The 23901-nt window shown below is 46.8% G+C and overlaps 1 protein-coding gene across 1 annotated transcript; it reads right to left on the minus strand.

Annotated features, from left to right (window-relative positions):
• Positions 1–344: 344 nt before the first annotated feature.
• On the minus strand, positions 345–23414 carry tbl2 (transducin beta like 2). The gene is made up of 7 exons (XM_072446995.1): positions 23213–23414; positions 13404–13521; positions 11968–12152; positions 9087–9238; positions 7054–7180; positions 1331–1483; positions 345–836 (listed from the first exon to the last, which is right to left on the minus strand). Exons 1-7 carry the CDS (start codon positions 23341–23343, stop codon positions 371–373), a joined length of 1332 nt encoding a protein of 443 aa, XP_072303096.1. The 5' UTR covers positions 23344–23414; the 3' UTR covers positions 345–370.
• Between the last annotated feature and the right edge of the window lie 487 nt (positions 23415–23901).

The following is a 23901-nucleotide window of genomic DNA, read 5'->3' on the forward strand; positions in this document are numbered from 1 at the left end:
GTAGCTGTCGCCAGTTGAGAAGACGAATTTGTCGATCCATAACAAAAATAAAGTATACTTTATTTTTTTATGGACAGACGTGTTTTTATCAGACCTGGACATGTTTGGGCTGCACTTCCACAGACGTGTCTCGTGATGTGTCCAGCTCATTTAAACAGCCGTTTGAATAATTACACATCATAAGACCTGTTTAGTGGATTTTCTGTTTAGTTATTTCAAATACAGAGCTCCAGGCCCTCCCCTCGACCTGACTTCGCCCTCCCCTAGACCTGACTCCGCCCTCCCCTCGACCTGACTCCGCCCTCCCCTCGACCTGACTCCGCCCTCCCCTCGACCTGACTCTGCCCTCCTGACCCTCGCACAGGGCGGGTCACTGCTGCGTGTATGTGTGTGAGAGAAGTGTGTCCAGAATTCGCTTGGCCTCCTCCATCTGCAGCGTCAGTCTGTCCCTCATGGCCTCGCTCTGGGCCTTTTTCAACAGTCCTCCGAGGTGTGCGATGGCGGCGCGGTGTCCCGGGGCGTTGTGCAGCACCCTGACGGCCCTGTCGCCGCTGCAGGCCAGGAACAGGCCCGTGGTGTCGAAGCGCAGGTCGGTGAGGGGTGTCGAGTGCACGCTGCTCAGCCTCTCCTCCAGCTCGCCGCTCTCGCAGTTGTACATGTACACGTCACTAGCATCGCTCACGGCCAGCACCCGCCCGTCGGGGGACAGCGCCACCCGGCTGCCCTCAGAGGAAGGGCAGGGCACGGTCTTGAGGAGGTACGGGTCCTGCTGTTTGCGGTACTCCACGTCAGTGTTCCAAAGCTTCCACGTGCCGTCTTTGGACACGGTCGCCATCCTGTGCACATGAGAAACAGAGAAGGGCTCAGGGTCAGCGCGTTGGGGTCAGCGCGTCGGGGTCAGCGCGTCGGGGTCAGCGCGCCAGGGTCAGCGCGTCGGGGTCAGTGTGCCGGGGTCAGCGTGCCGGGGTCAGCATGCCGGGGTCAGCGCGCCGGGGTCAGCGCGCCGGGGTGATATTGATATATGCATCACTCTGTATCGAGTTCAACACATTTATCAATCTGGACAGACTCTCAGTCGGGAAAAGGCGGAACGTCACGACAAAGAGGTGAATCTGATTGGTCAAAGCGTCACAATAACCAGAACGTTCTGAAATCTGCTCAAAGAGGCCAAAGTCTGTCAGCGTCACATGTTTGTTTAGGTTTGTCCTTTTGACTTATGTCCAAACTACAAGGCTGCGCTGTGATTGGTTGGCCACACAGCTCAAACAGTATAGCACAAGTCTGGATTGGTGGACAGGTGAGGTGACAGGTGAGGTGACAGGTGAGGTACCTGTGCGAGTCGTTGGAGAAGGCCAAGGCGTGCACTCCTGCAGAGTGTCCCTTCAGATCGAACGCTCGGATCACCTCACGGAACTCTCCTCCTTTCCCGAAGCACACCTCCCACACCTTTACATCCGGAGTGAAGCCGCAGGACGCCACGAACCTGAACACACAGGTCATGTTAGTCATTCAAAGTCATGAAGTCCTGTTTTAGCATCAAAACCTCAAACCATTGTACGCTGTTGTAAAATGACTTTTGTACAGACATGTAACCTAATCTATTAGGTTTATTAGGTTAGTTTGAATTAGGTTTTTTTACATTGAAATTTTTTGAAATACAAAACAAAAGAGGCACGAGCTGAGAACGAGACCAAAATAAAAGAGAATATGGCACTGTATGACAAAACATAAATCAAATTATGGCTTGTCCTTCATAAAAGTCCCATTTAGTCCAAAGTCTCTCAAAGAGGACCATTTTGAAGTCCGAATGTCATGTTTTCCATTTGTCTGATGTCTGTCCCTGTGTCGGTGCCATTGCTTTTTTCCTGCCTTCAATAGTATATTCCAAATGTCGCTGTATGTGTCAGGCACAAGAGCTTTTTCAGCCATAGACTGTATGTCAAGTGTTTGACTGGACCCAATTGAAGCTAATTGTGGCTAATAATTATAATGGCTAATGTGAGAGCCAAGTTCCATATTTGGAAATGAAAATGCACAAGGCTCATGCCGTTGGTTTTCACAGGGCAGGTGCTTAGCAACAAGCCGTGTTAACTGTCAGTTAAACCTGCTACTAACGCGAGCTGGAACAGACCTCAGGGAAAGAAGGCACGCAACAAATAACTAAAAAAAAATGCCTGGATCATGTCGAGAAATGTAATATCAGATTATTTGAGGAGCAGAAGAGCGAGTCTGACAGCAGCAGTTACAGAGAAAGTGATGCTAAAGTGGCAGTGGAAAGTGACTGGGGCTTAAAGGCAAGGCAAGGCAAGTTTATTTGTAGAGCACATTTCATACACAAGGCAATTCAAAGTGCTTCACAGCAGGAAAAATGCATTCAAATCACAAAGAAATTACAGAAACAGAAATACAATAAAATTAACTAAATTAAAAATTATCAATCCAACTGATTTTCTAAACTAATAAAATCACAAACAAAAGAGAAGAGTGCAAAGAAAAAATCCTTTCAGTCATATGCGCAGCTAAACAAAACTGTTTTTAGCTTAGATTTGAACATTGTCAGAGTAGAAGCCTGTCTCACATCTTCAGGAAGACTGTTCCAGATTTTAGCTGCATAAAACTGAAACACAGATTCCCCATGTTTTGTCCTGACTCTGGCACCAGCAGGAGGCCGGTCCCTGAGGTCCTCAGAGTCCGAGATGGTTCATATGGCACTAACATATCCAAGATGTACTTTGGTGCTAGGCCATGGAGAGACTTGTACACAAGCAGAGCTGCTTTAAAGTCTATTCTCTGAGCCACAGGGAGCCAGTGGAGAGACCTGAGAACAGGACTAATGTGATCATACTTCCTGGTTCTAGTCAGGACCCGAGCAGCAGCGTTTTGGATGTACTGTAGCTGTTTTACAGCTCGTTTGGAGAGGCCAGTGAGCAGGCCGTTACAGTAGTCTAATCTACTGGAGACAAACGCGTGGATAAGTCTCTCTAAATCTGGTTTTGACACTATATTTTTGATTTTGGCAATGTTTTTTAGATGGTAAAAAGCTGCTGATGTTATTGATTTGACGTGGCTATTAAAGTTCAAGTCTGAGTCCATTATTACCCCCAGATTTCTAATTTGGTTTGTAGGTTTTAGAGCGAGACTCTGGAGGTGACCGCTAACACTTTCTCTTTGTTTCTGTGGGCCAAAAACGATTATTTCAGTCTTGTCTGAGTTCAGCTGGAGAAAGTTGTTTTGCATCCACAAACTGATCTGTTGGATGCAGTGACAGAGTGAATCCACTGGTCCATATTCACCTGCCGATAGTGAAACATAGATCTGAGTGTCGTCTGCATAATTGTGATAGGACACATTTTCACTGCGTATCAACTGACCTAACGGCAGCATGTAGAGGTTGAACAGAAGGGGACCCAGGACTGACCCTTGGGGCACTCCACAGGTCAGGGTCATGTGGTCTGAGACACAGCTACCAATTTCAACAAAGTACTTCCTGTCTTCCAGATAGGACCTTAACCAGTTTAGGGCAGTGCCAGTGATGCCCACCCAGTCCTCTAGTCTCTGTAAGAGGATCCCATGATCGACAGTGTCAAAAGCAGCACTCAGATCTAACAGAATTAAGACTGAGGCTTTGCCCGTGTCAGTGTTCAGGCAGATGTCATTTGTCACCTTGACAAGAGCAGTCTCAGTGCTGTGATGAGGTCTAAAACCTGACTGAAAAACATCAAATGAGTTGTTTATTAAGAGGAAATCTGTGAGCTGTTGTAAACAACCTTTTCAAGGACTTTGCCCAAAAATGGCAGATTAGAGATGGGCCGGTAATGACTCAGTACTGCGGCATCAAGACTGCTCTTCTTTAGGAGAGGCTTTATGACCGCAGTTTTCAAAGACATTGGGAATGTTCCAGATTGAAGCGACATGTTAACTATGTGAGTGAATGGTGCTAACAAACTGTTCAGCACAGACTTTAGAAATCTGGTGGGTAACACATCAAGGCATCATGTAGATGAACTCAGACTGGTGATGATCTCATGGACAGTTTTGTCAGTTACTGGTGCAAAGTGAGTTACCTCTAAGTGTCTTGGTGGTTTTAGGGTTATTTTTTGCATTGTGGGATTTATAGCATTTTTAATGCCCTGAACTTTGTCATTAAAGAATAATGCAAACTCATTACACTTGGATGTGGAAATGAGTTCTAACGGCAGCTGAGCTGGAGGGTTTGTTAATCTGTTTACTGTGGCAAACAGGACACGCGAGTTGTTACTGCAGCTTCCAATTATTTCAGAAAAATATCTTTCCCTAGTTCTACATAAGATTAGGTTGTACATGTTCAGCTTTTCTTTGTAAATCTCTTTTTGAACCTGGAGCTTTGACTTGCGCCATTTCCGTTTGGCCCTGCGGCACTCCCTTTTCTGTGCCCTGACCGAATCATCATTTCTCCACGGCGCCTTCTGCTTATTTTTAACCATTTTAGCCTTTATAGGGGCGATGGTGTCCAGAACATTCAAAACACTAGATGTAACAGAGTTCAACAAATCATTTACATTAGAACATGAGACATTTTCAAAGTTTATCATTTCCATAAACAGTGCACCCGTGCCATCACTTATGTGTCTCCTCTGAACAACTGCAGGACCAACCGGAGGTTGGGGAGAAACAGACAGGTCAAAGAAGACACAGAAATGATCAGACAGAGCAACATCGATCACATTAACATTTGAAATATTTACCCCCTTTGTAATTATGAGATCTAGAGTGTGTCCTTTGCTGTGGGTGGGGCCTCTCACATGCTGAGTAAGACTGAAGGTTTCAAGGACAGCATCAAGCTCTTTAGCGTTTCTGTCACAAATATTATCAACATGCACATTGAAATCACCTGTAATGACCAAACCATCAAAGTCTGTGCATATGACTGAAAGCATCTCAGTAAAATCATCAATAAAACTTTGGCAGTGCTGGGGAGGCTTGTATAAAACAATGAAGAGAATGGATGGAGACTGTTAGCTCCATTTTAAAGGATACATACTCAAATGATGAAAACACCCCAAAAGACAACCTGCGGGTAATTATTTCATCTCTAAAGACAGCACAGACTCCACCCCCTTTTTTGTTTTCTCGTGTTTCAGATTCAAAACTTAAAGTTGGGTGGAGCAGATTCTATCAGAACTACATTTCCTGTGTTTTTGTCAAGCCATGTTTCAGTTAAAAACATAAAATCAAGATTATAAGAAGAAATAAAATTATTAATTAAGAGAGATTTGTTACATAAGGATCTGACATTTAGCACAGCAAGTTTCAGACTAGTTTCAGTGGGACTGGGCTTTATCTTTTCACAGGGAATATGAATCACATTTCTCAGATTGGGCCTGACTCGCATTTTGTTTTTCCATCTGTGTGATGATGTGACTACAGAAATAGCACTAGGGGGGGCTCTTTTTACATAGGGCCCCGGGTTGGTTTGATTTTTAATGTGACAATAAGTCCCGGCAACGCTGAGACCCAGTGCTATGGGAGATACCAGGTAAAAGGCGAGGTTGGATGGGTGGTGGGGCTTTTGTAGCCAAGGAAAGTTTGGGACCAGGTGAGAGGCGAGGGGGGATGGGTCCCATAACATGCAAAATCGACTTTTCAGAGCTTCTTACATTGCTATTTGTGCTTCATATATGTCCACAGTGTTTTTTTGATTGATTCCCGCAGTGTTTAGCTATATTACAGACTATCTCCTTTCCTCCAATCTCCAAACTGACGGGCGATGGGGCAAGCACGCGTCATTATCCCCCCTCCCGCCCCCCCGGCTCCGCGCTGCTGTCTCCCTACAAGCCCATTCCGGAGTTTTTCTGCTTCGATTTACGAGGAAACGCGGCTCAAAGAGGCCCAAAACGTCATTAATGATATCGCACTCTTTACTATTATCACAATGGTGAAGGTTTATGTGGCAGTTGATGCAGCAACCGGGAAAATAAACGGAGAGAAGTTCTATCCGATACCGAAAAACCAGGAAATAAGAGCGCGAAGGACATAAGACTTTTATATAGAGAGATAGAGACATATATATATATAGATATATCTGTTCTGCGCACGCTGTAGAATAAACACCAGATTTATTTAGTCTCAAAGTAGTGTTGATCTGAAGTTCTATCGTTTCTCACTCACTCGCGCACCGCGGAGCTGACAGCAGTGGGGGACACACTACGTCACGGGTGGGCGGGGCACACACGCGCTCTGAGACTACGCCACGGGTGGGCGGGGCATACACGCGCTCTGAGACTACGTCACAGGTTGGGCGGGGGAGCCAGATCTCTCTTCGCAAGGGTGGGGGCGAATATCAAACCAAGCCGTTTGCATTTCCGGGTTGGTGAGGGGGTCCAAGGTCTGGGTGATATTTCTTAACTATTATGTTAAGGGTGTTGCACAACACTTATTATTATCAATTATACACTTAGGATAGACTACGAAACGTGAAAAAAAGCATGTTATGGCACCTTTATTTATAGGAGATCTTCTACTGAAAGTGTTTTTCAGACTTCCTATAAGTGATCTGTTCTTCTGTATCTACCTCTGTATCTACCTGCGTTGCACCAATGAAATTTCCCCATGTGGGACAATAAAGGAATATCTTATCTTATCTTATCTTTAAAGGAGAGCGTTTGTGCCCAGGCTCACCTCACTTCCTGTTTGGAACGAGGTGGCGAGCGGCCCATGGTTCCAGCTCTTCATAGGCCGGCTTTAGAGCGTGGACGTGCAACTCCACATATTTTGGTGTAAAACGTCTGATGTACCAATAATAATCGTGTCTTTGATATGACCCGGCTGTAGTAGGGCCCAGTGCGTCCAGCCGCCTCCTGCGCCCGGCTCCTCAGAATAAACGCTCAGCAAAAGAACTTCAAATATTTGGGGGCCTGTCTGCCACTTTTCTGATGCAAAATAATCAACTGTAATATAACGACAATAATCAAAAATCATTACAGGCTTTCCACCGTTCTAAAGATGTATATTAGAGCTGTGGTTTGACAGATCACTCTTCATGGATCACGACTATCGCCCTGTGCTCAGACCCACCTGCCGCAGGGCGACACGGTGGCGTAGGAGTTGGTGACCTGGTTGGTGTTGAGTGAGGCCAGGATGTCTCCTCTCAGGTCCCAGATGTGGATGGTGGTGTCAGTCGAGGCACTCATGATGAATTTACCTGAAACGGCAGCAGGAAAATCATTTATTTACACAGGATGTATTACCCAGGATGCAGTTCAGAGAGCACATTTGAAAACAGCACAGGGTTAGTAGTAGAATATTAGACTTATTTTCGCAATATTGATTTAAAACAACTTCATATTTAAATCAAATTCAATGTATTTTTGTAACGTTCAAACTCCCAACAGCAGTTTCCTCAAAGAGTGACTATGAAACATGGAAATATGGACTAGGAAATGATCAGTTGGAGAAATGTCCCAGAGTCTTTAGACCCTCCTTCTGCAGGGACACTACAAAACCCTGAATCACTTTAAATCAGGTCACGCTATGGCCCGGTGGCCGAATGGACATCTCAACTAAATGTGCTTGATGTGAACTCATGAAAATTGGGGCCAGACCAATATATCGGCTCGTGAGAAATATCAGCCAAAATACAAGCGATATTCCACATGGGCTTGTTTGACCCTTTTAGAGTTAAGAGTTTGTAGAATACAAACATTAAATCCAATTTACAGCCAGATTAATGCCCTGGCACGGAGCACAGCACTGACATTTATGTGAGGAGTAGTTTGTGTGTCTGAGATGCCGCAGTGCAGCTCCAGGGGGCGCTGTGACTGAGGCAGCGCTGTTTGACTCTGAACCAAGCCCCCAGCAGCCAAGATGGCCGCCCATTCAAGTCAATGGGAGCTGCTCAGTGGCGCATGTTGCCAGTTAGCCTTTAGCTCTTTGGACACTGCAGCCCAGAAGTGACGTAGGTCTGCGTACCATGTGATCGTACTGACCAATCAGAGAGAGTTACTAGAGCAGCGCAGAGAGCAGTGTGAGATAAAACCACTTGTTTAATATTTCGCTTTAAGAAACTTTTTCACTGACAATGGAAATAATTCTGGTCCATATTAAGTACATGGAATGTTTGATCTAACGTTGATTTCTTAAATTACGGATTTTTAAATGCATGACAACATGCCAAATGTGTTCAGATGACATGTTTATCTACAAAACATGCTAAAGTCATGATTAAGTCCGTATTTAGGTTTCTTGTCTGTGTCATACAGATAACAACACTGATGGACACGAAACGTAACATCGATTAGTTTATACTTGGCAAAACATTCCATTTCCATAGCATTTATTACGTGGCAGAAACATTTCAAGACATCGCTTCTGAGTCGTAGATCCGCGGCCCTCAGGTTCGTGGTGGTCATTAGTTCCATGATTTGTTCAGTTATTAAACTCATAGATTCATAGTTTTATGCCTGTAGCTCATTGGTGGCATTTGGGCTTGATCACTCCACCTACACACGCTCTGATTGGTCTAGACGGTCACGAGCTGGGCTAGAGCGGCGCTAGAGCGTAACCGAAGCTAAAACCTTAAAGTGCGTTTTAAAGACACCTGAAGAATCTTAAAATTAGAAAAAGTCTGAAAGCTCTAGGTGCTCTTTCAGCCGAACACGAGCAGTTTTTCGTTACATTGCGCTCTAGGGAAAAAAAGCTTTCTGGACGCACGGTTTCTTTGGCTGCAGTACCAATGGAGTGGCCACTGGGGGAGTCTGCGACATGCTGCGGCGAGCCACGCCCTATCCAGAAATTATGTTTGCGGCCCTCGGTGAAAAAAGTTGAATAGATCACAAGTCAGTGTATTGAAAAGTGTTATTCAAACATCTTTAGCAGTAGCGCTAAAGTAGCTTAAATAAAGATCATTTAAAACTAATAGAGCCCGACACTCTTTTCATAATCCGCTGTCCATTGACAATTTATTTTTACATCAGCACTCCACCCTCCTTTATATCCATATCTGCACCAGAAATCCATATTAGTCTAACCAAAAGTGCAACTTTTATTGAATTGACAATTCTTTTCAAACTAAAAGCATAAAAGCGTTAGTGTGTTTGTGGTGGTCGTACCAGTCTCTGCGATGCCGATGTTGATGATGCTGGCCTTGTGTTTCTGAGGGAAATCTTCCACCGCCGCCTTAAAGCTCAGCGTGCCGTCCTCCTTCTTCGCCATTTTGATGATTCGGATGGTGTCTCCATTAGCCAGCCACGTGATGAAGGCCCTGCAGGAGAGACAGAGGACATGAGGAGAACACGAGGAGAACACGTGGAGAACACCAGGAGAACACGAGGCGAAAACGAGGAGAACACGTGGGAAAGACGTGGGGAAGACGTGGGGAAGACGAGGGGAACACGAGGAGAACACGTGGAGAACACGTGGAGAACACGAGGAGGACACGTGGAGAACACGTGGAGAACACGAGGAGAACACGTGGAGAACACGAGGAGAACACGAGGAGAACACGTGGAGAACACGAGAACACGTGGAGAACACGTGGAGAACACGAGGAGAACACGAGGAGAACACGTGGAGAACACGAGGAGAACACGTGGAGAACACCAGGAGAAGACGTGGGGAACACGAGGCGAACACCGGGAGAACACGTGGGGAACACGGGGAGAACACGGGGAGAACACGTGGAGAACACGTGGAGAACACGTGGAGAACACGTGGAGAACACGAGGAGAACACGAGGGGAACACGAGGAGAACACGAGGAGAACACGAGGAGAACACGAGGAGAACACGTGGGGAAGACGTGGAGAACACGAGGAGAACACGTGGGGAAGACGTGGGGAACACGTGGGGAAGACGAGGCGAACACGAGGAGAACACGTGGAGAACACGTAGGGAACACGTGGGGAACACATGGCGAACACAGGGAGAACACGTGGAGAACACGAGGAGAACACGTGGAGAACACGGGGAGAACACGGGGAGAACACGGGGAGAACACGGGGAGAACACGGGGAGAACACGGGGAGAACACGAGGAGAACACATGGGGAAGACGTGGAGAACACGAGGCGAACACGAGGAGAATACGAGAACACGTGGAGAACACGTGGAGAACATGTGGGGAAGACGTGGGGAACACGAGGAGAACACGAGGGGAACACGTGGAGAACACGTGGAGAACACGAGGAGAACACGTGGAGAACACGTGGAGAACACGAGGCGAATACGAGGAGAACACGTGGAGAACACGAGGAGAACACGTGGGGAAGACGTGGGGAACACGTGGGGAACACGAGGGGAACACGAGGGGAACATGTGGATAACACGTGGATAACACGTGGAGAACACGTGGAGAACACGTGGAGAACACGGGGAGAACACGGGGAGAACACGGGGAGAACACGGGGAGAACACGGGGAGAACACGGGGAGAACACGGGGGACATGAAGGACATGAAGAGTACATGTGGAGAACATGAGAAAATCATGAAAATTAAAAAAAACATTTGGAGAACATGAGGAGGGCGACACGAGGAGGTGGAGGGCGAGAACACGTGGAGAACACCAGGAGAACACCAGGAGAACACCAGGAGAACACGTGGGAAAGACGTGGGGAAGACGTGGGGAAGACGAGGGGAAGACGAGGGGAAGACGAGGCGAACACGTGAAGAACACGTGGAGAACACGTGGAGAACACGTGGAGAACACGTGGAGAACACGTGGAGAACACGTGGAGAACACGAGGAGAACACGTGGAGAACACGAGGAGAACACGTGGAGAACACGTGGAGAACACGTGGGGAAGACGTGGGGAACACGAGGCGAACACCGGGAGAACACGTGGGGAAGACGTGGGGAACACGAGGAGAACACGTGGAGAACACGTGGAGAACACGTGGAGAACACGGGGAGAACACGAGGAGAACATGTGGAGAACACGAGGAGAACACGAGGAGAACACGAGGAGAACACGTGGGGAAGACGGGGAGAACACGGGGAGAACACGGGGAGAACACGAGAACACGTGGGGAAGACGTGGAGAACACGAGGAGAACACGTGGAGAACACCAGGAGAACACGTGGGGAAGACGTGGGGAACACGAGGCGAAGACGTGGGGAACACGAGGCGAAGACGTGGGGAACACGTGGGGAACACGTGGAGAACACGAGGAGAACACGAGGAGAACACGGGGAGAACACGTGGGGAAGACGTGGAGAACACGAGGAGAACACGTGGGGAAGACGTGGGGAACACGAGGCGAACACGAGGAGAATACGAGAACACGTGGAGAACACGTGGAGAACACGTGGAGAACACGAGGAGAACACGTGGAGAACACGAGGAGAACACGTGGAGAACACGTGGAGAACACGTGGGGAAGACGTGGGGAAGACGTGGGGAAGACGAGGCGAACACGTTGAGAACACGAGAACACGTGGAGAACACGTGGAGAACACGTGGAGAAGAACACATGGAGAACACGTGGAGAACACGTGGGGAACACGTGGCAAACACGTGGCGAACACGAGGAGAACACGTGGAGAACACGTGGAGAACACGTGGAGAACACGAGGGGAACACGGGGAGAACACGAAGGGAACACGGGGGGAACACGGGGGGAACACGAGGGGAACACGAGGGTCACACGAGGGGAACACGAGGGGAACACGAGGGGAACACGAGGGGAACACGGGGAGAAAACGGGGAGAACACGAGGGGAACACGGGGGAGAACACGGGGGAGAACACGGGGAGAACACGAGGGGAACACGGGGAGAACACGGGGAGAACACGGGGGACATGAAGGACATGAAGAGTACATGTGGAGAACATGAGAAAATCATGAAAATTAAAAAAAACATTTGGAGAACATGAGGAGGGCGACACGAGGAGGTGGAGGGCGACACGAGGAGGTGGAGGGCAGGAAAACACCAGGAGAACATGGAGGAGAGCAGAGGAGGAGTGCAGGGAGGTTCAGGAGGTTCAGGAGCAGACCTGGAGTCCGGGCTGAAGCGGACCAGCACAGCGTGGTCCAGCTCCACGTTGGCCCTCAGACACTTGTGTTCGCGCTCCATGAAGTCCTTGGTGGACCAGATGCGCACGGTCCGGTCGTCTGCGCAGGACGCTAGATACTTCCCGTTACTGCTGAAGTCCAGGCAGGTCACGTTCCCATTGTGGGCCTGGAAGCACAGTTTATCTGGTTTAGTCCAAAAAGAATCTGCCTTTTCAGAAGAGAAGTGTTTGGTTTTTGGTCAGTTTGACCCAATCTGCCCTTAAATGTATCACATTGAATATACTTCATCCATGGATTCATCTGCTCCTGCACCAAACTCAGCAGCAGGATTGTTCAGATTTAATTTAAGTTGGATTTATTCAAGTTTTAACTCCAGAAATTATACAAATGTAGACTTTGTATGTATATTTTCAGTCATATTCAGTGTTGAAGGTGGTGGGACAGCGCTCGCGAAAAGTACTTCAAACATTTTCGTGATCTTAAGAGCGCCGCGGCGCGAGCGAAAAGTACTAAGGCGCCAAGATCACCGTGCGAGTGAGCACTATGCGGTGAGCGTGCGAGCGCCTACGTGCCGTGATCTTAATAGCTGGCGGTATCTTTTGGGCGTGGCAGTGACCAGCCGAAGCACGGCAGCCCGCCATGCTAAACCCCTCACACTGACATCTAGTTTACAACTTTCAACTACTAAATAAGATAACTGAATATCCTCTGTAATATTCTTTTGTATTACATATTCCTTTTGCTGGTGCGGCTGGTGCGGCTGGTGTAACTGGTGCGGATGGTGTGGCTGGTGTAGCTGGTGTAGCTGGTGCGGCTGGTGCAGCTGGTGTAGCTGGTGTGGCTGGTGCGGCTGGTGCAGCTGGTGCAGCTGGTGCAGCTGGTGTGGCTGGTGCGGCTGGTGCGGCTGGTGTAACTGGTGTGGCTGGTGTAGCTGGTGTAGCTGGTGTGGCTGGTGCGACTGGTGTAACTGGTGCGGCTGGTGTAACTGGTGTGGCTGGTGTAGCTGGTGCGGCTGGTGTGGCTGGTGCGACTGGTGTAACTGGTGCGGCTGGTGTAACTGGTGTGGCTGGTGTGACTGGTGCGACTGGTGCGACTGGTGTAACTGGTGCGGCTGGTGTAACTGGTGTGGCTGGTGCGACTGGTGCGACTGGTGTGGCTGGTGCAGCTGGTGTAGCTGGTGCAGCTGGTGTGGCTGGTGTGGCTGGTGCAGCTGGTGTAGCTGGTGTAGCTGGTGCAGCTGGTGCAGCTGGTGCAGCTGGTGTAGCTGATGTAGCTAATGTAGCTGATGTAGCTGGTGTAACTGGTGTAGCTGGTGTAGCCGGTGTAGCTGGTGTAGCTGGTGTAGCTGGTGCAGCTGGTGCGGCTGGTGTAACTGGTGTGGCTGGTGTAGCTGATGTAGCTGATGTAGCTGGTGAACCTTGAGCGTGGCGGCCAGCAGAGGGTGGGAGAAGGTGTGCTGGGCGATCTTGTCTTTGCTGCGGCGCTGCTGTTTCTCTTGTTTCTGCTTCTTCACTGCAGACGACTTCACTGCACCACTGTCCTCTGGAACTACAGACAAGCAGGGGACATGTCAGATCTATGGAGAGGCGAGCCCACTTATAATGAGGACACATGTTTTTTTAATATCATTTTTGTAGATTTTCTTTCCCATAGGCTTTACAGGACAGGAGAGGACAGGAGAGGACAGCAGAGGACGGGAGAGGACAGTAGAGGACAGGGTGAAATGGGTAATGAGAGGTGGACATGCAGTAAATGGTAAATGGGGATTCTAACTCACGACCCTGCGGCCGGCTGCACCTGGAGCCTGGTGTAAGTGTGCTGTGACCCAACCACTCCACCACCAGGCAGCACTCATTTAATGCCACGTTGTGGAACATTCCAGGCAAAGCAATAACATTGGTATGAAAACAGGTAGTTACAGATCCTCTACTAGAAAAGTGACAGTGTCACATTCATTTATTGACCTTAGGACTGGGGAATATTGACAAAAGGAATATCTCGATAACGATAGTTCAGATATTATATCAATCCAACAGAAATGTCTTTAAATGTATCACGGTAGTTCTGGTTTAATTATCAGACAAATGTGAAAAGAATCAAAAATCTAAATTGATCAATACAAATTTGATAAATCTTTTGGCCAAAAACAGGATATGTAGAGGTGGACTTTTTAAAGCCAGTTCTAGTTGTGATCATGCACATGGAGCCTGGCATGTGTGCTGCCGCCTTAACCACTGGACCACCGGGCAGCACACGACGGGCCCTTTTCACAACGGGCCCTTTTCACGACGGCCCATTTCACCAAAGGACCGGCTTGTTCCGCTCACAGAATGAAGAAGCTCAAATAGAGTAGAATAAAAAGCGGTGACAACCGAGAGCGAGTTCCAGATGATGATCACTGGCAGTAGGTAGTGATGCAGACCTAAACCCACGTTCAGGTTCAAGTCCGGAATCGAATCCAGAGGTTTAGGTTCAGGTCCGGACCTAATGAGTCCGGACCTGAACCATGCCATATTTACATAATGTTACAACAGCATAACACAAGCTACTTGGCTAAATTAAGTTGAAGACACTTGAATTAAATGAAAAAAGGAAAGATGACGTGGCCAAAATACAGCGAGGAGGATCTGTGCCAGGAGCCAAGGTCAAGATTGTTTTAGTTGGGGACGGCGCGATAAATCACATGACGCATGAAAAGATAAACACACATTCTTTTCCAAGCGCCACTGTTTCTGAGATAACGTCACTCCTTCCAAATATTATGGCTAAGCATGGAGGAGCTAAACAGCTGATTGTGCACGTGGGTGCAGTGGACATGCGGCGGGAACAGACTGAAGTTTTGAAAAAAGACTTCTTGAAGTTATTCGACGTGCTTGATAAAATGGAAATCAAAACTTTCATAAGTGGACCTCTTCCAAACATCGACAGGAGGATAAACAAGTTTAGCCGGCTTCTTCAGCTGAACACATGGCTGTCCAAAGAGTGCTCCCCGAGAGGACTACACTACATTGCGAACTTCTATCTATTCTGGAAACGAGAGGACCTGTTTAAGAGAAATGGCCCCCACCTATGCAGAGGTGGAGTGAGGGTGCTGACAAAGAACCTGCTCCACGCTCTGAGGCATTGGACTGGGCCTGGACAGGGTCCTGAGCAGATAGTTAGAGAAGAGAGGAATGAGAGAAGAATTCCTGCTCCCTCAGCCAGAGACCGAGCCAATGTTTCAACATCAAAAGCACCACAACCTCAGCCTCCACCAAAGGATTCATCAGCAGCTGCTCCACCACCACCAGCAAAGGATTCAGCTCCAGCTGCTCCACATTCACCTCCACCGCCTCCAGCAAAAGGAACAATCTTCAAAGGCCTTGGACCCATCTGTGACAAGCCCAACAACATCCCTGTCATCGCCCCTGCCTTCACACCAGCCCTGGGTTCCCCCTGCAACATCTACTCCCACTAAAGATTCATCATTCTCCTTCTCATCTCCACTCTCACCCATGGGCCTTCCCAGCCATTTTGAAAGTCTGATCAAATCAGGCATTAAGATGGCTCCACTCACGCCCAATATAGCAAGGGCTATGCCGACTACACCAACAAAAGCCCCACCACCCATCCCCCCTCGCCTCTCACCTGGTCCCAAACTCTCCTTGGCTACAAAAGCCCCACCACCCATCCAACCTCGCCTTTTACCTGGTATCTCCCATAGCTAGGATGCACTGGGTCTCAGCGTTGCCGGGACTTATTGTCACATTAAAAATCAAACCAACCCGGGGCCCTATGTAAAAAGAGCCCCCCCTAGTGCTATTTCTGTAGTCACATCATCACACAGATGGAAAAACAAAATGCGAGTCAGGCCCAATCTGAGAAATGTGATTCATATTCCCTGTGAAAAGATAAAGCCCAGTCCCACTGAAACTAGTCTGAAACTTGCTGTGCTAAATGTCAGATCCTTATGTAACAAATCTCTCTTAATTAATAATTTTATTTCTTCTTATAATCTTGATTTTATGTTTTTAACTGAAACATGGCTTGACAAAAACACAGGAAATGTAGTTCTGATAGAATCTGCTCCACCCAACTTTAAGTTTGAATCTGAAACACGAGAAAACAAAAAAGGGGGTGGAGTCTGTGCTGTCTTTAGAGATGAAATAATTACCCGCAGGTTGTCTTTTGTGGTGTTTTCATCATTTGAGTATGTATCCTTTAAAATGGAGCTAAAACGGTCTCCATCCATTCTCTTCATTGTTTTATACAAGCCTCCCCAGCACTGCCAAAGTTTTATTGATGATTTTACTGAGATGCTTTCAGTCATATGCACAGACTTTGATGGTTTGGTCATTACAGGTGATTTCAACGTGCATGTTGATAATATTTGTGACAGAAACGCTAAAGAGCTTGATGCTGTCCTTGAAACCTTCAGTCTTACTCAGCATGTGAGAGGCCCCACCCACAGCAAAGGACACACTCTAGATCTCATAATTACAAAGGGGGTAAATATTTCAAATGTTAATGTGATCGATGTTGCTCTGTCTGATCATTTCTGTGTCTTCTTTGACCTGTCTGTTTCTCCCCAACCTCCGGTTGGTCCTGCAGTTGTTCAGAGGAGACACATAAGTGATGGCACAGGTACACTGTTTATGGAAATGATAAACTTTGAAAATGTCTCATGTTCTAATGTAAATGATTTGTTGAACTCTGTTACATCTAGTGTTTTGAATGTTCTGGACACCATCGCCCCTATAAAAGGCTAAAATGGTTAAAAATAAGCAGAAGGCGCCGTGGAGAAATGATGATTCGGTCAGGGCACAGAAAAGGGAGTGCCAAACGGAAATGGCGCAAGTCAAAGCTCCAGGTTCAAAAAGAGATTTACAAAGAAAAGCTGAACATGTACAACCTAATCTTATGTAGAACTAGGGAAAGATATTTTTCTGAAATAATTGGAAGCTGCAGTAACAACTCGCGTGTCCTGTTTGCCACAGTAAACAGATTAACAAACCCTCCAGCTCAGCTGCCGTTAGAACTCATTTCCACATCCAAGTGTAATGAGTTTGCATTATTCTTTAATGACAAAGTTCAGGGCATTAAAAATGCTATAAATCCCACAATGCAAAAAATTACCCTAAAACCACCAAGACACTTAGAGGTAACTCACTTTGCACCAGTAACTGACAAAACTGTCCATGAGATCATCACCAGTCTGAGTTCATCTACATGCTGCCTTGATGTGTTACCCACCAGATTTCTAAAGTCTGTGCTGAACAGTTTGTTAGCACCATTCACTCACATAGTTAACATGTCGCTTCAATCTGGAACATTCCCAATGTCTTTGAAAACTGCGGTCATAAAGCCTCTCCTAAAGAAGAGCAGTCTTGATGCCGCAGTACTGAGTCATTACCGGCCCATCTCTAATCTGCCATTTTTGGGCAAAGTCCTTGAAAACAAGTATATGGAGACCTGGATCCCCGAATATCTCAAACTTCCAACATAAGGTGGGGTAGCATAAGCCAAGTCCTATTATACTGAAGTTCCAGTGATAAACAGCGTGTCATGGCTTCATCCAGACGCCTCGCTGTGGGCCAACCCCGAACAACCAATCTCCAAGTCTTTCTTCAACCATTACATGGCGCAAGTGGTCAATAAATGCAAAGCTTTTGATCCGTTGAAATCCTGCCTGAGAGAGAAGTATGTGGATTAGGCTCTGCTCTATCCTGCAACACTGAGGATCAACGTGGATGGGGGGGGAAAAAGATTAACTATAGCGGAGGAGGTGTCAGCATTTGCCAATTTAATACCACTTTGATATTCTTTACTTTTTTCCATTTATCTCAATGAAAGGCTCCTAGACTTTACTGGAGACATGATTATTTGCCCAGTGTGTTCCAACTTTAGTTTGTTACTGCCCATGTGAAAATGTTATATCAGAGGGCCTTTTTTTCTACCAAGAAAATGGTTTTCCTTCCATCTTCTGATCATTTTTCGGATCAGTCTGTGGGCTCTTTGCATATTCTTGGCAGGAGCCCTTTTTGTTTGCACTTTGTTCTGATATATTCTGGTGTTATGGTTCTTGTATTTGTGTTTTGTGTTCACCCCAGAGCTGTGTATAAAAAAGCAGATTTACAGGAATGATTTCAACATGGTTAATTCAATGGTATCGGGAAAAAGTACGAAAAGGTTGTTTACCAACAGCTCACAGATTTCCTCTTAATAAACAACTCATTTGATGTTTTTCAGTCAGGTTTTAGACCTCATCACAGCACTGAGACTGCTCTTGTCAAGGTGACAAATGACATCCGCCTGAACACTGACACGGGCAAAGCCTCAGTCTTAATTCTGTTAGATCTGAGTGCTGCTTTTGACACTGTCGATCATGGGATCCTCTTACAGAGACTAGAGGACTGGGTGGGCATCACTGGCACTGCCCTAAACTGGTTAAGGAAGACAGGAAGTACTTTGTTGAAATTGGTAGCTGTGTCTCAGACCACATGACCCTGACCTGTGGAGTTCCCCAAGGGTCAGTCCTGGGTCCCCTTCTGTTCAACCTCTACATGCTGCCGTTAGGTCAGTTGATACGCAGTGAAAATGTGTCCTATCACAATTATGCAGACGACACTCAGATCTATGTTTCACTATCGGCAGGTGACTATGGACCAGTAGATTCACTCTGTCACTGCATCCAACAGATCAGTTTGTGGATGCAAAACAACTTTCTCCAGCTGAACTCAGACAAGACTGAAATAATCGTTTTTGTCCCACAGAAACAAAGAGAAAGTGTTAGCGGTCACCTCCAGAGTCTCGCTCTAAAACCTACAAACCAAATTAGAAATCTGGGGGTAATAATGGACTCAGACTTGAACTTTAATAGCCACGTCAAATCAATAACATCAGCAGCTTTTTACCATCTAAAAAACATTGCCAAAATAAAAAATATAGTGTCAAAACCAGATTTAGAGAGACTTATCCATGCGTTTGTCTCCAGTAGATTAGACTACTGTCGGCCTGCTCACTGGCCTCTCCAAACGAGTTGTAAAACAGCTGCAGTACATCCAGAACGCTGCTGCTCGGGTCCTGACTAGAACCAGGAAGTATGATCACATTAGTCCTGTTCTCAGGTCTCTGCACTGGCTCCCTGTGGCTCAGAGAATAGACTTTAAAGCAGCTCTGCTTGTGTACAAGTCTCTCCATGGCCTAGCACCAAAGTACATCTTGGATATGTTAGTGCCATATGAACCATCTCGGACTCTGAGGACCTCAGGGACCGGCCTCCTGCGGGTGCCCAGAGTCAGGACAAAACATGGGGAATCTGCGTTTCAGTTTTATGCAGCTAAAATCTGGAACAGTCTTCCTGAAGATGTGAGACAGGCTTCTACTCAGACAATGTTTAAATCTAAGCTAAAAACAGTTTTGTTTAGCTGCGCATATGACTGAAAGGATTTTTTCTTTGCACTCTTCTCTTTTGTTTGTGATTTTATTAGTTTAGAAAATCAGTTGGATTGATAATTTTTAATTTAGTTAATTTTTATTGTATTTCTGTTTCTGTAATTTCTTTGTGATTTGAATGCATTTTTCCTGCTGTGAAGCACTTTGAATTGCCTTGTGTATGAAATGTGCTCTACAAATAAACTTGCCTTGCCTTGCCTTGCCTTGAAGAAGGACGACTATCAAACACAAGGCTTAACTGTAGATTGAAATAAACTCAACTTGTCTGCTTTATTCACTGTTTATTAACAGAAGTTACAACTTACAAATCACGAGCTACTAGCTAGCTGCTAAACTATAGCTTAACATTTAACACACATTCATGAGTTTTACTTGAGGAACAAGAGCATGTTGAGTAAGTCTGGGTCAAGGGTCAAAGCAGCTGTTTCATCTGATACAATGTTTTGCCTTTAGACACATTTCCACTCTATAATTTTGCAGATCCATTGGCATTAAACGGTAAAAACCTTCAAACAGACAATACACCAGTGTAAATAATTAAGTCAGTGTAAAATAACAGAGTTACAAAAAACTAGCATAAAAGTCAACTTGAATCACTATAAAGCATCAACTTAGCAGTATCAAAAGTAGAATATGAAAATATTTTACACAACACATCAAAATAATACATCATATTAGCAGCATTAAACACCAGACCATATTTAACAACTGTAGAATAAAAATACAAAATACTATTACAAAATATAAACTCCAATTAATGAATGCAGCAATTAAGCAATATTCCTTTGACTTAGTATTTACTTAATGCCAAATACATCACACCACAACATAACACTTAAGTTATTTCATTCATATTTACACCCAGACAAGACCACACTGACCCCGCCCCTTTAACATGCGACGACGCACATTAACGATCACAATTAACGCACGCGGTGGCCACAGCTTAAAACAGTTAAAATAAAGCCAGCGATCTTAACGGCTTCAGTGTTCACACGTGGAGACACGGTTCACTTCAGTGTTCACGCGTGGAGACACGGTTCACTTCAGTGTTCACGCGTGGAGACACGGTTCACTTCAGTGTTCACGCGTGGAGACACGGTTCACTTCAGTGTTCACGCGTGGAGACACGGTTCACTTCAGTGTTCACGCGTGGAGACACGGTTCACTTCAGTGTTCACGCGTGGAGACACGGTTCACTTCAGTGTTCACGCGTGGAGACACGGTTCACTTCAGTGTTCACGCGTGGAGACACGGTTCACTTCAGTGTTCACGTGTGGAGACACGGTTCACTTCAGTGTTCACGCGTGGAGACACGGTTCACTTCAGTGTTCACGCGTGGAGACACGGTTCACTTCAGTGTTCACACGTGGAGACACGGTTCACTTCAGTGTTCACACGTGGAGACACGGTTCACTTCAGTGTTCACGTGTGGAGACACGGTTCACTTCAGTGTTCACGTGTGGAGACACGGTTCACTTCAGTGTTCACGTGTGGAGACACGGTTCACTTCAGTGTTCACGTGTGGAGACACGGTTCACTTCAGTGTTCACACGTGGACACACGGTTCACTTCAGTGTTCACACGTGGACACACGGTTCACTTCAGTGTTCACGTGTGGAGACACGGTTCACTTCAGTGTTCACGTGTGGAGACACGGTTCACTTCAGTGTTCACACGTGGACACACGGTTCACTTCATGTTCACGCGTGGAGACACGGTTCACTTCAGTGTTCACACGTGGACACACGGTTCACTTCAGTGTTCACACGTGGAGACACGGTTCCGCGATGTCTCTCGCATCTTTAAACTTATTTCGCCGGCTTCAACTTCTGCCCGGAAGACGCGTGCATCGCTAATTAGGGCCCGGGTGCTCCATTGACTGCGATGCATGGCAGTGTTTACGTCTTTTCCAGCGCAAATTTCGCGATCAATGGAAGGTTTAAGATGCTCTAGATTCTAGAACAAAAAGGATATAGTATGTCAGTGCTATATTTTATATGAGTCCAGAACCAAATCACCGGGGTTTCGTTTTTTTTGGACCTGAACCGAAACGTTTTTACAAGTCCAGATCTGGTCCATCGTACCGGTACACATCCCTAGCAGTAGGTTAAGACTTTTACGTACCATGTAAATATGTCACTGGAGGAAATCTACACGTTTATAAAAGTGTTTCTGTATCAAAGCTAAAGCTAACATACATTCACTTAAATATAAAAGGGAGTGTCTACAGAGCCGCGGCGCGTGGCCGAAACTGCTAGGCTATTTCGTGCCGCGGCTCCTGAAACTGCTGGGCTATTTGACCGCGCCGGGTTAGGGTTAAGGTCAGGGTTAAGGTTAGGGTTAAGGTTAGGGTTAAGGTTAGGGTTAAGGTCAGGGTTAAGGTCAGGGTCAAGGTCAGGGTCAAGGTTAGGGTAAAGGTTAGGGTTAAGGTTAGGGTCAAGGTTAGGGTTAAGGTCAGGGTTAGGGTTAAGGTTAGGGTCAAGGTTAGGGTTAAGGTCAGGGTCAAGGTCAGGGTCAAAGTCAGGGTCAAGGTCAAGGTCAGGGTCAAGGTCAGGGTCAAGGTCAGGGTCAAGGTTAGGGTTAAGGTCAAGGTTAGGGTCAAGGTCAGGGTCAAGGTTAGGGTTAAGGTCAGGGTCAAGATTAGGGTTAAGGTTAGCCATGAGGCTATATGGCTGTGCCACCGCTCCTGAAACTGCTGGGCTATTGTAGCCACGGCCAAATATAATACACAAAAACCTGATAAAACAAGTTAGTTCAGTTTGTAGTTTTATTTGATCATCATTGATTCATTGTATGTTAGCATTAGCTTAGAGACAAAAGCACTTATTTTATAGACGTATAGATGTCTCCGGCTGAAGTATTTACATGGAACGTAAAGGTCTTAAAATGCTGGTGTGATTATCCATCTGGATCACCCTTGTATTGATTTATTTTAGAAGACTCTAAAATAGTGGAACAGTGAACCCCGACCTCTGTGATGTCATATAAACACCAAGATTCTGCATTAAAAAAATGCAGAGAAAATGTGCACGCAACTTACAGTTTAAACAATAATGTACAAACAATAATGTAAATAAATGAATGGCGGGCCGCCACGCCAAATGCCCTCAGCAAGAACTGGAATTACATCTACCCATGTCATATTGTTAGTCCAAATGATAACTCCACATTTAGGTTTGGTAGATTGATTTGTTTGGAGCATTCTGCATCTGTAAAGGCAAGCGTTGAAATAATTATTTTTACGTCCCTGTCAACATGACAGGTAACAATCATTTGGTACCTGTCATGGATAATTCTGAATCAGTAACAAGTGTTTTATTGATGTGTAATTTATTTGGCTTTCATGTGGCGCTTCTCACTTGTGTCCATTTTGCCTGTGCTCGTCAGCACTTCTTTAGGGTCACAGTATTTCATTTTAGATGAAATGTCACTTATTGATGACATCACAGAGGGATTGTGTTTTATTACTTCCTACTGTAAATTTCAACTCTTATTTATTTTTTTCTTCACAAATTGCCACTTGACTGGTGTAAAACTATGATAAATGTGTCACAGGATCTATCCCAGCAGCTCTACATCAGGCTAAAGATGTCGAATAATCTCCGACATTAACTCTTGTAACTCTGACATACTTTCTGGTCTCTTGTCAACTGAACACCGGAGCGCACGCACTCGCAGGCTTGGGCCCCTGGGAGCCTGGCCCCTTGGCCCCCGGCGTGAGCGTGTCTGTTCTGTGCTGCGGCGCTTACGTGTACACGCCATTGTGCAGCCGCTCAACCCCAGCCTCACTTACCGGCTGTTTCCCCGGCTGTCCCCGCTGTTGTCGCCGTGTCGTCCGTCCTCTTGCCCAGGGCCAGCAGCACCAGCAGCACCAGCGCTCCCAGCAGCAGCGTGAGGGCCCCCAGAGCAGCCACCTCCATGCCGAACAGTACCACGTCCTGCGCCAGGCTCCTCGGATGAATAGCCCCTGACCCTTGACCCCGCGCTCAGCCTTCCGCCTGGTGTTGGCACTTTCCTTCATGTGGCACTGGTGGAGCGCTCTGCTGACACCTGCTGGGCTGGAGGCTTCAGTGCACCGGGGCCGCTCCAGACCGGGTCTCCGTGCGCTGACCATGGTGCTGACCATGGTGCTGACGTGTGTGTGTGTGTATGTGTCTTCTGCCTGAAGAGTGGGTCCAGCTCGACTCAGACGGTCCCTCTTCTGCCTGAAGAGTGGGTCCAGCTCCAGTCTCCTTGTGTCCGTCTGTCCGTCTGTGAGAGTCGGATCTCTCCTTCACTGGAACTCCTCCAGGTTTCTACGCTTTTTTCCCAAAGAGGTTTTTTTGTAGTTTTTCCTGGCCGAGAAGGAGAGTCTAAGGACAGAGGACCCTGGGACATCGTCCCTCGCCACCACAGACATTGTCTGACTTCATCGCCACCACAGACATTGTTGATTCATTTCTCCCTGTGGCCCTCAGAGGCAACTGTTGTTGTGATTT

The sequence above is a fragment of the Eucyclogobius newberryi genome, unplaced genomic scaffold, assembly GCF_026437365.1.
Source record: "Eucyclogobius newberryi isolate DKJ021-1_F unplaced genomic scaffold, fEucNew1.0.hap1 SCAF_15, whole genome shotgun sequence".
Taxonomy (NCBI): Eukaryota; Metazoa; Chordata; class Actinopteri; order Gobiiformes; family Gobiidae; genus Eucyclogobius; species Eucyclogobius newberryi.

Excerpts from the sequence above, each read along its gene's own strand:
- tbl2 (XM_072446995.1), bottom strand. The coding sequence starts at position 23,343 with ATGGAGGTGGCTGCTCTGGGGGCCCTCACGCTGCTGCTGGGAGCGCTG. Across the intron at positions 12,153-13,403 it reads TGCTGGCCGCCACGCTCAAG|GCCCACAATGGGAACGTGAC; the intron begins GTTCACCAGCTA and ends CTGTGCTTCCAG. Across the intron at positions 7,181-9,086 it reads CATCGGCATCGCAGAGACTG|GTAAATTCATCATGAGTGCC; the intron begins GTACGACCACCA and ends CTGCCGTTTCAG.